This window comes from Lissotriton helveticus, chromosome 2_1 (genome assembly GCF_964261635.1).
Source record: "Lissotriton helveticus chromosome 2_1, aLisHel1.1, whole genome shotgun sequence".
NCBI classification, from domain to species: domain Eukaryota; kingdom Metazoa; phylum Chordata; class Amphibia; order Caudata; family Salamandridae; genus Lissotriton; species Lissotriton helveticus.
Genome location: NC_136059.1, coordinates 669,865,714 through 669,881,462, shown reverse-complemented (window position 1 = coordinate 669,881,462; position 15,749 = coordinate 669,865,714). Strand labels below are relative to the sequence as shown.

General features: G+C 44.4%; 1 protein-coding gene across 1 annotated transcript in view; it reads right to left on the bottom strand.

Moving 5' to 3' along the window:
- Positions 1 to 15,749, bottom strand: part of ADGRV1 (adhesion G protein-coupled receptor V1) — a 2,034,994-nt gene that overhangs the window by 510,324 nt on the left and 1,508,921 nt on the right. Inside the window, exon 84 of the mRNA XM_078677778.1 lies at positions 2,899 to 3,015. Within this exon, the coding sequence (XP_078533904.1) occupies positions 2,899 to 3,015 (117 nt within the window). The remainder of the gene's footprint in view (positions 1 to 2,898; positions 3,016 to 15,749) is intronic.

Sequence of the window (15,749 nt, the reverse complement as noted above, 5' to 3'; positions counted from 1 at the left end):
CTCCTGACTGCACTTAGCAGTGTGCTCAAACATTCTGCTGTGCATTTTCTAACAAGCATAAAAACTTCCTTTTGAATTGAAATAGAAGGCCTGTTGGGCATATTTATAATTTCTTTCAAGCAGAGCAATGCAGCAAGCCACCGTGCTGCGCTGCGTGAAAGGGCAGGAATGTGCCGTATCGAACATCATACGGCGCATTCCTGTCCTTACCATGCACTAGCACACTCTTGACTGCCGAGCACCAACACAGGCCCCTCTGCACTGCAGTACAAGGGTCCACGCATTGCAAGCATGATTGTTTTTGAGCAGGAATGTGCCCCCTTCCTCCACAAAAACAATCCCCTGTGGCATTTTCCTCTTGCTATGTGTGATGCAGAATGCAGCATACATAGAAAGAGGAAATAACCAGGGGAAATAAAGATATTTCTCCTCGTTATGCCTTCCCTTGGTATGCGTAGCATTTTGACGCATTCCCAGGTCTATCAGTAATGGTAAATCTGGGTACACCCATGCTCCACCTGTGGAAGGCCTCTCTGGGTCAGAGTAGCGCAACACAGTGATTTGCGCTGCGTTACTCTAGATTTAACAAGTCACGCAGGACCACGCAAGGCAGTCTTGCTTGGCTTATAAATCTAACTTAAGAGTTGTGTTGCTCTTGCGCCCCATTGCGTGGCGCAAGGGTAATGCAACTATTTGATAAATATGCTCCCTAATTACTACTGAAATGTTTGGCGGGTTTTCCAAGATATTAAGGAGACATCTCTCTCAGATGATAAGAATTATGAGGTACCTGACAATGCAGTTTTTCTTCACGACTACAGCCGCTGTTCATAATTTCTCACCTTATCTTGTTCCATAGGAAGTGATCTTAGAAGGCATTGACATACCCTCCTACCCACCCTCCTCCTGCTGGAGGTGTTGCTAGCTGTTGATATTGTTCACGTTCCCAAATCTTGTCTCTATCTGGAACGCAACTGGACTGAAATTTGAATTTCAAAAAGGGAAGCTAACAGCGACGACTTGCAGACACCTGCCTCCTTTGTACTGCTACACGATATGCTTCATAAGCATCAGAGGACATGAACTGCCATGCTTCTAGAAGAGGAGAAAGCATGTAGACTTTGTCGTTGGAAGTCAGCCCTATGCAGGAAACACAGTAATTTGATGGTAGAAATGATGAAGATGGCTTCCCATTAAAGGATAATTTGCAGATTGACGTATCTCCTACAATGTTTAGGTCTAGCAACACCATGTGATGAAGTAATGGAAAAATTGCTTTTATTCTGGTTGTGAACACAGCTATCTGTGGGCAGGCACTAAAGCTGGGGCATATTTATGTAGCTTTTGTGCAGCATAGCAAGCCACCTTGCTGTGCTGGGTGAAAGAGCAGGAGTGCACTGTATTGAACATAATATGATGCATTCCTGTCCCTTCCTTGTCCTGGCGCCCTTGTGGCTACCTAGCGCCAATGCTTGTGTAGTAAGGAGAATTGTTTTTGTGCAGGAAGGGGCACCTTCCTGCACAAAAACAATACCCTGAGGCATTTTCCTCTTTCTGTGTGTGCTGCAGAATTAAGCACACATAGAAAGAGTAAGGAACGAGGGGAAATAAAGGTATTTCTCCTTGTTACGTCTCCCCTGGGGAGGCATTGCATTTTGACGCATTCCCAGGTCTACCAGTGTTGGAAAATATGCAAATGTGTCTAAATCCATGGGTGGATGCGTGGGAACACCCATGCTTCATCCATGAAACACCTCCCTGGGGAAGAGTAATGCAACGCAGCGATTTGTGCAGCGTTGCATTATTCTAGATTTAGTAAGCCATGAAGGGCCTTGCAAGGTGGCCTGGCGTGGCTTGATAAATCTATCTTAAGTGTCGCGTCGCTCTTGCATCCCATTGCGGGCGTAAGGGGAACGCAGCTCTTTAATAAATATTCCCCCATGTAGCTAGACTGGAGTGTGTCTGTCTTGATAATCCCTGTTTATAGTCCACTAAGAACATAAATCTAGTGGTGCTGAGTCCAGGTGTGAAAGTTGTCTTGCGTCCTTGAACGAAAAAAACTTGAACCTTCTTTTTTGACGAATGTTCAGAAGGGACAGTCATTCATATCAAGCACATCAACAGACAATTTGAACATAATCTAATGCACTGTGTTCTGCAAATGCCCTGAACTAACTGGGCGTTGCATATTCCTCCGTGCAAACCCCCAAATGTACTAATAACAAAAATGATATTCATGAGAATAAATGGTCTCCTTTAAACTACCCTTTTTGCATACAATTTATTCTTTAAAATCATATATGCATCACCAAATACTGCCCTCCTCGGAGCGCTATGTCTGTTTGGACACCAGGAATTACCAGTGAAAGATGTTCATGCACCACTATTTTCTTCTCTAACAGAAACACATTGTTTGAACAATGGATTGCATCGCATAAGGAAGAAAGCACGCGGCACTTGTACTTTACAATCCATTGCTTTGAAATGAATGCACAGTATTGTTTTGAAGTGTATGTATATACATTTGACATGAAGTCTGTACATTGCAGTTGTTAGGGTAACTGCCCAATACCAGCTCGGCCTAGCCTGTTTCAAAAGACTGCACTATCACAGGTATTCCCCTGCTCTCCGATAGATGGCAGCGGCGGGTCTCCAGGCTCGACTCATCCTCCGTGTGTAAATCACTCTTCTGCCATCCCCGCATCAATATTTCAGTTTTACTGGCGCCTTTTGTACAAACATGCATATGCCTCGGCAAGGTTTGTGCGTGTTGAGCAACGCCGCTTATGAACTTTTCCAATTTCTCACTCTGAATGTTCACTTTAGGAGGAGACTCTCATTCACAGGCGCTGTCTAATCATTCATTCGGATGAACCAGCCGAGCAATGAGGCACTAACCTGGACGAGCATCCAGCTGAATTGGCAGAGGTACAGGTAGTGTGCAACACCTCCCAAAGCTGAGCAGCTCTCAGTGGAAAGTTTTGGGCTGATGTAGGCAGAGATCAGGAATGAAATCTTTAAGAGAGAAAAAAAAAAAGCAAAACGTCAGAAAAACAATATATTTCGACACACTCATATAAAATACTTTAAAAAAAAGGATGAGCAGCAGCTTCTATAGAATAAGCAGCGTGGCTCGGATTTTTTAAAGCCGTTTATGGGCACAAAGTGACACAAGTTGATACAAAGCTTCAGGGTAAGGCACCCTCCACTGGATGACCACAAGTTACAAAGAATGACCATCACTGTGCCACGTGAGCTCAGCATCTTACCACTTGCACACACAGAGACTTACACACAAGGGGCAGTGCATGGGAGAGGGATTATTAACCAACAAGGAGTGACTGTGAGGAGATCTCACGAGAGTGCCTCAGGGAAGGGAGCTAGTAAGAAACACATGCATAGTATAGAGGGATGGGCATGAGAGTAAACACATCAGTCAGTAGTGGGGCGGTGGATGGGGCCATCGGTGGTGCTTCAGCGACAACGGGGCGCTTATGCTTCCCATCAGTGGGAGAAGCTCTGGCAGAGCTTCCTCTTCCAGCAAAGCAATTACATTTTTTGGGGGGGCGGGGGGAGCTTGGTCCCTTGCTACAAAGCCTAACATAGAAGACTATTTTAAGAACATTTGCTATGCAAGTGGAAGGTGGATGTCGTCTTTAATCCCCTTGTCAGGGCACGGTTAAATAGGTCTGCAAGTTGCACTGCTTCCTTGGAGCAAACTGGTGAATACCAAATGTGGGGAGTCAAACTGCAACCCATTCTGCTTTGTGCACTGTAGAATGGGGATAACGTACAATTGGCACATGTTCTTCCGTAATCTGAGATACCAATTAGTGCATGAGTGCTATTTGCCCACCTATGTTTGATGAGGGTTTACCTAGCAAAAATCAGACGCTCAAAAGCCTGTCCATCGTGTTTGTGCCAAGGTCATAGTGCCTGCACCAAAGAAAGAGTGAGATTCAGGATTCCACTCAATAATATTCCTGGTTCCAAAGCCATCAAGATGATTGAGATTAGTGCTTTACCTCAAGAACTTGAATTGAGCAATGACTCAATGGCCAATGATTTGCTAACAGACATTCGTGACATCATTGGACACACATGATGCATACATAAATACGCTTATTTGTGTTCCTTGCTGTGTGCAAATGTCATTTCCAGGTCACATTACTACCATTTGGTCCAAAATCTAACATGTTGGTACCATTATTAATGGGGTTACTACCCATTGAAGTCATCATGGTACACATCTGTTTAGTCAACTGGTTGCTGCAAGCACCACCTTCAAAACTGGCGGAGCTCCAAAAGATGAGGGTATGTGCTCCTGCACGCTGTTCTAATCAATTGGTAGAAATCTCATCTGTCGTCGTCCCAAATGTTGCAATACATTGGGGATGATTTTTTCACACACATCTAGGCAGAGTATTTGTACCTGAACACAGGATGGAGATTCTACAATCTAGAATATCAGCTCTTTTGACCACCAAAGAAGTGCCCATTCAGGCCTGATTGAGCGACCAGGGTTATACGGCATCAACTGTGTTTCTTGAGCTTTGGGTTCAAGCTCACTTGAAATCTCTGATGCAACAACTACCACAGGCATGCAATCCAACGCCTGAGGATTCAAACAAGCTGTTGAAAGTCCCTTAAAGTCTTCAACAAAGTTAAAATGGAATGTAGGGCCATGATGGCAATCTGGACACATTGGAAAGCTGGAACAATTGAGAGTTAGGAAAAAACTTCCAAATGGATGGATCTAAAAGCAGCCAGTATGGAACTGTTTGCATTTGCACTTTGTATTATTGAGTGTATGCTTATGGTCAGAACATTTTAATAACGCCAGCAAAACTTGCTAAATTCCTGACCTTCTCATTAATTCATGAAATTTCTCAAAATTATGCTTTGTGCGATTTTGTGTACATTTTTTTTTACACAAGCATGCATCTCATGTGAAAACATCTTGTGAGATTTTTTTCATACGAAATACAAGCTCTGACAAAAAAAGTGACACAAAATACTGGCAAATCACATTTCACTACAAAAGGGGTAATTTACTACATTTTCATAACATTTCACAAAATTTCATGAGAAAAATATGCCACTTCGCCCAACCTTTGTTTCCATAAGGGTTTAGAAGTGGTAACTCATAAGGTGCAGTGGGTGGCCAGCAAAGCTTTTGGGGCTTCATGGGGTGGATTGGAAGTCCTAGATTGCCTGGTTGCCAGATCACTGCAGGGTCTTGTAATTTTGAACACTTCTAGCTAGGTGGTGCATCCCCTGTGGGACTTTCCCTTAGTTCTCTCTAGTCAGATGTCTCTTTTAGAGTACAGAGAAACTATTCTTTTTGCGCTGCTCACTTCTAAGATTGATTTAGCTACTGGCTATAATATTTTCGTTGAGATGACTTGGGGATTTGGGTTCACCAATATGTTAAACTCTGTATTAACGTATTCCTACTGGTTGATTGGTCCTTCATCCAAGTCCATCTTTTAGCCCATGGTTGCTCTGAGTTACATTTGGATAAAGAAATAGTTCTCCTGGATTTTGGTTTAGAAGACGCATTTTATGGGGGTTGGATGTCAAAAGAATGGCTATATGCCTTTTATATATATTATATCTGTGAGAAGTTGGCCAGGTATATGCTGTCCACTAATTAAAATGACCACCTTGCACCAGTCATATAACCCTTATGGTGATTGAAGAGGTGAAAGATAACCTTAGAAAGCTATCCAAGTGGTAGCTGTGGAGAGCAGCCTTCAGGCTTAGACTTGAAGGAATGTCAAGCAGCTTGTTTTACCAGAATGCAACCTTATTGTATTGGTTAAATGAAAGAAGAACCACACAGTAATTATAAAAATAAGTATTTATTAATATAACATTCTCTAGTACGACACAGTATCTTCTACATGAAGATACTCACAAAGCACACAATATTGTAGCACAGAATCAATAGTATACAGCACTAATACACAGTGGGCTCCAGGAGGAGACCAAACCATATACTAAAATAGTGGTATAAGAACCATGACTCGAGTCAAGACAGTAACTAGAGAATGTAGAATCACTGGGACCCCAAGGAACCACCCATGTTTAGTAAGTAGGGACCCCATGGAGGACGGGACCGGGTGCTCCGTACAATTCTATGGCTAAGTCGCGGTTGAAGTTTTAGAGTTTAAGGACCCTTCCAAATGGACTTCGAAGAAACCCCGTGGAAGTTAGGAGGATGGATAGCCACCCCACCCGTGGATACTGTAGTACCAGAGTTACGTATCCAAAGGGATGCATAGGTCTGAAGTGGCGTCAGAAACTGCTGTTGATCTCTATGGAGGACTTTGAAAAAGAGCCACTACTGGAAGGAAGAAAAGTGTCTGTTGGAAACCAAAGGTGGATTCTTATTGAAGAGTACCTGAAAGTAGAGGGGAGAGAGACTGGGTCACTCAGGAGTGACCAGGGTCTCAGGAAGATGAATGCCCACCCATGTCTGGTGCTTCAGGTGCATTGACGGGGTTCTTGACAATACAGCCATGGGGACCAGGAGATGTTGAGCATGACGAGCTGTCCCATGAAGGCTGTTGAGTGCTGAGGGGTCGGCATCCGGCGCGAGCACCAACATACTCCCAAGGGCGAGTCTGGACAGTTGGGAGGTTACTCCAATGTCATTTGTCCAGTTTCGCGCCAGAGCAGGAGCCAATGGCTCCTAGGACTGGTTTGAACTGGACTATATGCAAGGACACCAAATGTGCCCTGCATGCAGACTTTCGTTCACTGGCAAGCGCACCCACCCAGCCCTAATACACTAAATCCTATCTGGGAGGTGGTCAGACCTCCCTGTGACAGGATGCCTATTGTTCCACCTTCCTCTGCTCGAGCTTGGCTCAGCAGTAGGAGGGCAGAAATGTGTCTCTGGTCGGCAGCAACCATGTTGTGCTGCCTGGGACTAGAAGGCTGGTACAAGGAACACAAGGGACCCAACATAGCTCGCATCTGATGGGTGGAATCATAACTTCCACACTGGTTACTAACCCTGGGCGTAGTTAGCGTAGTCGCACTACTCATAGCTACGCGATCTGCGTAGTGCGGCAGGGAAAATGCTGTTCGCACTGATTGCACAGTGCCGGATGCTTGCCCACACTGTGCAATCATTGCAAACGGCATCTTTCACAGTGCAAGCGGTCGTTTTCTGCCGCTCAAGTAGATTTGTACTCGAGCGTCAGTTTTCTCAACGCGGACTGGTAGTTTCTCATCAGGAGCGGTCACGAGCATACGCGACCACTCGCAATGAGAAACCTGACCTCCCCGCGTTGAGAATCTCGCCAGGAGGTTTATTTTCCACGCTCGCGATCGGCAACTTGATGTTGCTGATTGCGAACGAGGAAAAAGTCTCGCCAGGATGTCATTTTGCTCGCTTGCGGTTGCCAATTTGATGTTGAGGACCGCAAGCAAGCAAAAAATGCCCGCTACGCTACTCTACTCGTTTTTGCACTGTGCTATGTGCAATACGCGTAGCGCGTAGTTGCGCAAACTATGTAAACTACGCGAGCGTAGCGTAGTCCTAGGCCCAGGGTTACTGGTTACTGGTGTGTGGGTATGATTCCACAATGTTTGACACCAAACACGATAGGGTTACTTTCAGCTGTTTTAGAGCTGATCATCACGCGGTAGCATAATGCCACTCTATATGTCACAAATGGCTGCTGCACTAACAACCCGGGAGAATGGACTCCGTAGGCTGCAGGTGTGTCCTGCTCATACAGTGGTACCATCTCACTTAGAACCAAGCACCCTGCCTTCAGGATTCTCAAGGCCTGCTATTGGGGTGACTGATAGGTTTTAAGTGTAGTCACCATTAGATATAGTACACCTACATCTTAAGTGAGTGGTGCATGCACCAACTTACACAGGCTGCAATGGCAGGCCTGTAGGTTCCATTTTTCATGGCCTCTCATGGGTGGCATAATACATGCCTCAGCCAATGGGAGGCTCCTGGCGTACCTATGCATTGGGTACATGGGTACCATATGCTAAGGACTGATAAGGGTACCCCAGTATCCAATTTGGAGTGTACCTAAGTACATAACATAGCAGTTTAGGGAGAAAGCAGATAGACTGGGGTCCTGATTAGCAGGATCCCAATCAGACTAGTCAAAAACAGTATCACATTTAGCAAAAAAAGTGGGGGGTAATCATAAGAAGCAGATCCTACTTTCCTACAAAATCACACAGCTGAATTCCATTCAGTTAAAGCATTTTTGTTCATTTTGGATCTTCCTAGACAGGGACTTAACTAGTCCTGCCACATTAAGTAGTGAAATGTGTAAAAGTAGTAATGTGAAAAATGTATAAAATGGAAGAGTAGTCTCCCTCCAATTGTTCAAAATCACTCAGCAAAAGGGGTAGAAGCACCTTTCGGTACAAATTTAGGTATCTGTTTTATTGAAGCTTGCAAGACAGATGCTTTGTCCTCACCAGTTACCTTTATCACTCATTGCCAAGTACAGATACTGACAACAACAGTGGTGGGTGTGGGTCGGGCGTTGCCGTCTTCAGTGGTATCATGATTCAATAAAGTTCCCTGAAATTGCAGTGAAATATTTTTTTTCTTTTTAAAAAGTCAAAAAAACAGAAGAGAGAGATGGTCATGCCACAACTTGTGCTTTTTTATATGGCATAACCTAGAGATCTAATGAATTAACTAAGGAAGATACAGATGCACTGGTAATGCAGTGAATGAACCACGGAAGATGCAGATGCAGCAGTAATGTTGGGGTAATACTCATCATCCCTAGTGTGTTCTTCCTGGGTTTATTTGTGACTTCCTGCCCGCCTACCCATGATGGTTGTGACATATCTTCTTGGTATCACCAGGAAGTGACACAAACAGTGTGGGTAGGGCTTTGTAAAGGTTATTCATGGAAAAGAAAAAGAAACTTTTGTAAGGAGGTGGGTGCTTTAGTGTGACTGTAGAGAGACAACATGCCTCATGACATAATAAATGAAATAAGGAAGAACAAACTAGGCATAATGAAGCGCACACAAAGGAATTCAAAATTTTACTGTGGTTATTCGATGGTCTGACCTCTGAATATGAACTAATGGAGTAATATCTCTCCCTGAAGAAACTCCAAGGGGCCAACTATAAATGTGATTGACCTGTACTCCCTGGCGGGATACATCTCAGAACTTCTGCACCAGGATTCCTCTTTTGTGGGCTCACCATACATGATTTTGCAAGCTGGAAAATCTAGTCGGTAATATCAGATAAGGCTTGGGCTCCCAGAGCAGCCCAGCCTCAACCCCTGGCCCCCACCCAACTCCTTCCATGAGGAGCACTGAATGCTCGCCTCACCCTCTCACAATCTCTGCTGTTCTCCGGTGCCCTCCCCTACCTGCCCTGCACCGGGCCTTCCACTTGCATTTACCACCTGTTTCCCGCAGGTGGTAAATTGAAGCAGATTTGTTCTATGAATGGGGATACTGCATGACTAGTTGGATCCGGCAATTCCAGGTTTGCTTGTGATTCCCCCATCAAAACGCAACTACTCGCAATGCCGGATGTATGGGCAGGATCCGGAAACATTACTTCACGCCACTCAGTATCCTCGCACAGAAGTCTCACAAGCTCATAATTGGGGCCAAGGTGTGGTATTGATAATTCTTCTGTTGGTATTGCTGGATGAGAATTCGACATAACTCGAAAATATGGTATTTTTGTTCCATAAGTTTCACAAACATAATTATTAGTTAGGGGTTAATTGGAATACAAATATGTGACTCAAGAAGTAAGCCAGTTGGCTCAATGTGGCCTCTTATAACTTTACTTTGCCGTGGTTACTTTTTCGAAATTTACTGATCACTTAAATTAACAAAGTGAATTCTTAAAAATACAATTACATCTGAAGTCCCAAGGCAGCTTTTGGAGATTCTGGGACTCTTTTCAGTGGCCTCGGCAGTAAGAAATGCACACACAGATGAGACAGGTTTTTCAAGATGCGTTGGAAAGACCATCGTGCGGTCAGTTAAGCCAATGAAAAGAGGCTAGCATTTCAAGCAATGAAAGAGTGTTAGGCATCTCAACTTAGCTTTTATATTTTTCCACTTGCAAGCTCTTTAAATTGTTGGTTAGTTTTCATGTGCCCGAGGAAACAGGTCACTAGCTCTTTTGGAAGCCTGCCCACGACAGCTGCCCTGCCCTGCCAATGCCAACCTTGCATCGGCAGGTGTTGCTGAACAAGTGTTTTCCTGTCCCCTGTTGCCTTGGATGCACTTCCCTTCCCTACTGGCTGCAGGCTTGAAACCTAGACAGGGCCTTCTCACATAAAATGTTACTGAGCGGCTAGGAAGGCTCTGGGGGTTCGCCTCTGCCAGCACTCAAGCTACAGCGAGGTTGAAGCAGGTTTATGTGTTTAAGAAAAAGTCCACTCCAGTGCTGCAGATTTTCCATATTCAGCAGCCCCTCCAGTTCTTTGCACTTCGTTTGGCTGGGACAATTGCTGGAGTGTCCTCTTTAGCAAACGACTCCTATTGGGCCCTCACTTGTGGGCCTTGATAATGAGTGGCCCGTTAATTCGGAAGGCCCTGGTAACAATAGATAATGGGCTTATCACTATTACAAGTTTAGCGGGAACACAGCTTATCGGTACTGCACCCTGACATTTCGCCTGAATCAAACAGGCAAAGTCTGCTAGTGGAATACTAGGAGAAAGCATGCTGAAATCGAGAGGGTAAGTCTGACTTCTGCATGTTGTTCCCAAAAACGTACAGTCCCAGTTATCATTGGCGGCTGGCATATAAGGGGGTATGGGGGGAGGGGGAGGGGAGTTTGTGCCTGAAGAAAAAATATATATATAAAAAAAAATGGGGGCGTGCATGCAAATAAAATTAAAACATATAAAAAACACCTAGTTCACTACAGGGCCTCGTCATTCTGGACCTCGTTGCGACTGCAGTGCAGGCCCTAGCAAATCCCTTGACCAATCCGTGCGCTGCTCTCACCAGCATGAGAGCAACGCCCTGATTGGAGGGAGCGGCCTGTCTAGACGCTCCACAGCACTCAGGAGGCCTGCCCTAGCTATAACCTTACTGTCTTAAAACAGCTGGATTAGAGGTTTCAAAGTGTGCATGCCAGGCTGACTGTCACAAGATGGCCAGCCAAAGAGACATTCCTACTTTGAAAAGTGGACAAACAGACAACCCTCCTCCCTGCTGCTGCTCTCACTAAGCCCTGCCCCATCCTGACTCTCGGTTCAGGACGCTGAAAAATAAAATGGTAATGAATTAGCATTTTATATTTAATCTTGGGTCCATTTAAGTGGGTCAACTCTCTTCTGCTCTAATGAAGGAGCCACACCTGCCTGTTGTCTCCCCCAAGCGCCATAACAGTAAATCTGAGGACTGAAATAATGAGGATATTTACAGGCAAGGGAATAGCTTTAGGGGGTGTTTGGGATGTTACACCCCCTAGTAAATGTATTCTCTTGTAAATAGTTGGGTACAGGTGCTTAAATTGGGTATTGTGAAGTGTCTGTCGGATTTCACCTGGGATTTTTAGAAGCACACACAGACTAAAACATACACACACTCTCGTTCTCTCCTTTGTTTTGAAGTTTAAATTTTTTATGCTTATTTTACAAAATATTGTGTTTTAAGTACGCCCCCCCCAACAATCCGTACTGCTCTCTTTCTACTGCCGCTTAAACTCCCCCACGCCCTGCTTCATATGTAAGTATTTTGCCATAATTTGCCAGACTGATTGTTCAGAAAGTCTGAAGTTCACCTCCCCCCCTGTCTTACCAGCCAAGCTACGCCCATGGCCACTTGGAATAGGAGCTTAAGCGCAACATCAAAGAAGGATGGCCATCCATATACGAGTGACAGGATTGGTGTCACTACAACGCATGCTTTTACATCGCATGCCTTTACAACGCGGTTTTTACATCGCATACCATTACAACGCATAATGCTTTTAGGCGCTGGATAGTGAATTATTTAATTTACTATTCCAACTCCAGTCCCCGTGGATAGCAGGGAAGGTGTTGGATAGTATATTAAATACATTCCCTATCCTAGAGCGCCCCCCAGCGCATTGCGTTGTAATGGTTTGCGTTGTAATGGTTGCGATGTAATGGTAGTGCGTTGTAAAAAATTCGTTGTAAGTGATGTTCCCCGAGTGACATTGCTTAGTTTGGGTTCTCTGTCACAGCCTATATCAATGCCCTGACTTCAGATGTGAATCCCAGAAATATTTGTAATATGAAAAGAATGGTCTAAGCGGGGATTGTTATTCGTCTATTGCAGGAATCCATATGTCTTTTTTCGGGCACCAAAGTAGTTTCCAAAACAGACTGATTGCACAGATTTTTTTGGTAGGTTAAAATAATGTACTTTTCGCCAACTAACATCAGAGACACACACAGCAAAACATCCGTGGGAAGAAAACGCTCTGGAAGACAGCACCTCTCATGGATGTAGCCACGTTGATTGTATGTTTTTTCCAAACTGTTCCTACAAGAAACTAGTTGCTTCAAAGCATTTATGAGAAAGGGGTGGGGGGCAGGGTGTTAAATGGAACAAAATATCAGACAAATTGATCTGAAAACAGTCCTTCAGTTTCATGGAAGATGTGGGTATTGCAGTACTATTTTCAGTCTGTCTCCAGGTGAAGGAGAGGGGGCAGTAAATTGCATCAGGTTTCTTACACATATGCATGGATACTGCTTTATTATGAAAGTGCACGCATGTTCCCAGGCCTTATGAGGACGGGGTATCTTCTAGAATTGAAACTCACTGGAAGTCTGTCAAATTATTGGGAAAATAGTGATGCAAACTGTGTCCAAACACCCTCAAAATCAAAATGATAGTTAGTTAGTTAGTTAAAAAGTTCTTAATAGAGCGCACTGTGACCAAGCGGCTTCCTGGCGCTATAGTTTAGGACTGAGGAGCACAGATTTTGCCGAGGTGAGAATCAGCAGGAGTACGCTTGGGAAAACAGAAAGGTCTTAAGGGCCTTACGGAATAGGGAGTAAACTGGAGTAGATCTAATGGACAGGGGAAGGCTGTTCCAAAAGCGAGGGGCTAGTACAGAGAATCTAGTACCTCCAGTTTTGGATCTGCGGACACGAGGGACAATGAGAAGGGCCTGAGTGGAGGAGCGGAGGGCACGGCTGGGGGTATAGGGACTGATGAGGGATTAATGAATGCCGGGGCAGTGCGGGCACGGGCCATGAAGGCCAGACATCCCAACTTGAAAAGGGATCTCTGGCAGATGGGGAGCCAGTGGAGGGATTTCAAAACAGGAGTGATATGGTGGAACTTGGGGAGGTGATAGATAAGACGGGCGGCCTGATTCTGAATAGCCTGAAGGCGGCGTAATTCGTAGGCCGGGATGCCCACGTAGAGGCTATTCCCGTAATCAAGACGGGAGAGAATCATTGCCAAAATAATACGTTTAAAAGCATAAGGAGAAAAGAAACGGGACACTTTCCGGATGATCCGGAGGGAGAGGAAACAGGAGGAGAAAACGGAACTAATCTGGGCATGCATGGAGAGGTCCCAACTGACTTTAATGCCCAAGGTCTTTGCTGAAGCCGCCGGTACTGGCGAGGGGCCGAAGATGGGAGGCCAGAAGGCGGCAGACCAAAGGGAGATGGTAGGGCCAGTCAGGACCAACTCCGTCTTGTCCAGATTGAGTTTAAGTTGGTTATGGTTCATCCACTCAGAGATGAAAACTAGGGTAGAGTGGAATTTAGGCAAGGAGTCCAAGGGGGAGGAAAGGTCAAATACTAACTGGAGGTCGTCCGCATAATTATACACGGAGACCCCCATGTCGAGAAGAGAAAGAATAAGGGGATGAATATAAAGATTAAAAAGAAGGGGGGACAGGGAGGAGCCTTGGGGGACCCCACATGGGACCAAGCGGGAGGGGGCAGAAAAGCCAGAAAGATGGACCGCCTGAGTCCGTTCTTTGAGAAAAGAGGCGAGCCAAGAGAGGGCAGTGCCTCGAACGCCCGCTGCGCTGACACGGCCGAGAAGGATGGAGTGATCGACCGTGTCAAACGCAGCGGACATATCAAGGAGCACCAATGATCCTACTAACCCGTAGATTGTTTTCTGTAACAAATCCCTGGCTTACTTTTATTAACTTGGTTCAACCAGTAAATCTTTCCTGAAGGAAATACGTGTGGTACATTTGCAAAGGTTAAGCAGAACAGCAAAGGAGTTATGTAATAAAGGAAATAAACGGACCAAACCATTCTTTAATTAACGTAATTAGAATTTATTCTGAGGTAGGGATCACAAGTTACAGCAAAGGAAATTGTACTGCTCATTCGTAAAAGCTAGCTTTGGAAAGAGAGAAGAATTCATGAAGAATTTGTTTCTGAAAACAGGCTACAAAGGCAGTTAAAGATACAAGACATCCTGAAGAAAATGAAATGATGGAGAACACAACAAAACGATTGTCTTCCAATTTGCCCTTCCTGTGATGCTCCAGGAACACTCCAATGTCATCAAATTACCAAGTTGTTTCCAGGTCTTTTGAAATACTGACGGTGACAGTTCTGCAATACTGAATTATTGGTATTATCCTTTGCATCGCTTAGGCACTTTTGACACCACTACCACCCTTTTCCTTATCTTACACTTCTAGTTAAAGTAGGGGGGCTGTGTGAACCACTCTTTGTGGGGCACACCTGCTTTTGAGTATTCTTCTTACACCACTGTAAAAAGCATTCATACATTTCTAATACTTTCCTAATTTTACTTATGATGTGCTCTGCAATATAGACCTATTTACTACTGCATATTTTGTTATGCTTTGTCTACCCCTGTGTCATCGTCTCTCTCATATCCGCCTAGCAGCCTGTGTCATGCTGGGTAAGGTTCTTGTTTACGAATGTAGTCAAAAAGAAACTACATTTAAACTGAGTACTTGTTTAAACAATTATTTGAAGCGAGGTGCTAGGATTTCCCAGAATTAAGCCACCACTCCCTTCTGACAAACATTTCAGTTTTGGCAGAGTAACCTTTTTCTCAGAGCACCGAATGGACAGAAAATCCTTCCTGGAAGTAGGAGGTGGCCCGTTTAAGGCAGGGTTTGGACACTGCAACTATCAAACAAATGTATTGCTAAAAATGTGCATATGTAGTAAGTTACTGCTACAAATATACATATAGTGAGCTTTGATTCAATCTTTTCAGCCATTGACTTACTTATACCAGCCTCTTTCAGATATTAGATTCATGCTTCATCAATCACATATTGGCTCAGCCCTGTGGAATATCCATTCTTCACAATTTGCCAATGGCTTTTCAGTGCATGCTTCCACTGCTACTTGCATACTTTTGATTGAATTGTATGATGGACTACTTTACATCTGTGTCCACCATAGTTGGCTGTTTCCCGTGTGTCGTGTTCTTTTGCCTAAAATTGAAAGGTTGTTTATACTGAAAGGCTACCATGCCTCTAATACAGTCCTTTTTTAATTTCTATGTCAAAAGAAAATTGGAGGGCAAGGGAGCCTTCATCATAGTCCTTTCTTTCTTTCTATGCTACAGAAACCGAAGAAGGAGTATATTGAAAGCTAATTTTAAATGTAAACAAAACAGGGCTTCCTTGAAGGCAAGGGAGCATTCTGCATTTTAAAAGTCTCTGTCTGGCTTTGAAGTGCTCACACTGCATGTGTTAGCATATTAAACCCAGACCTATTGGCTTTGATTTTCCAATCATGTTTCCCTACGAGAAATATGAAATT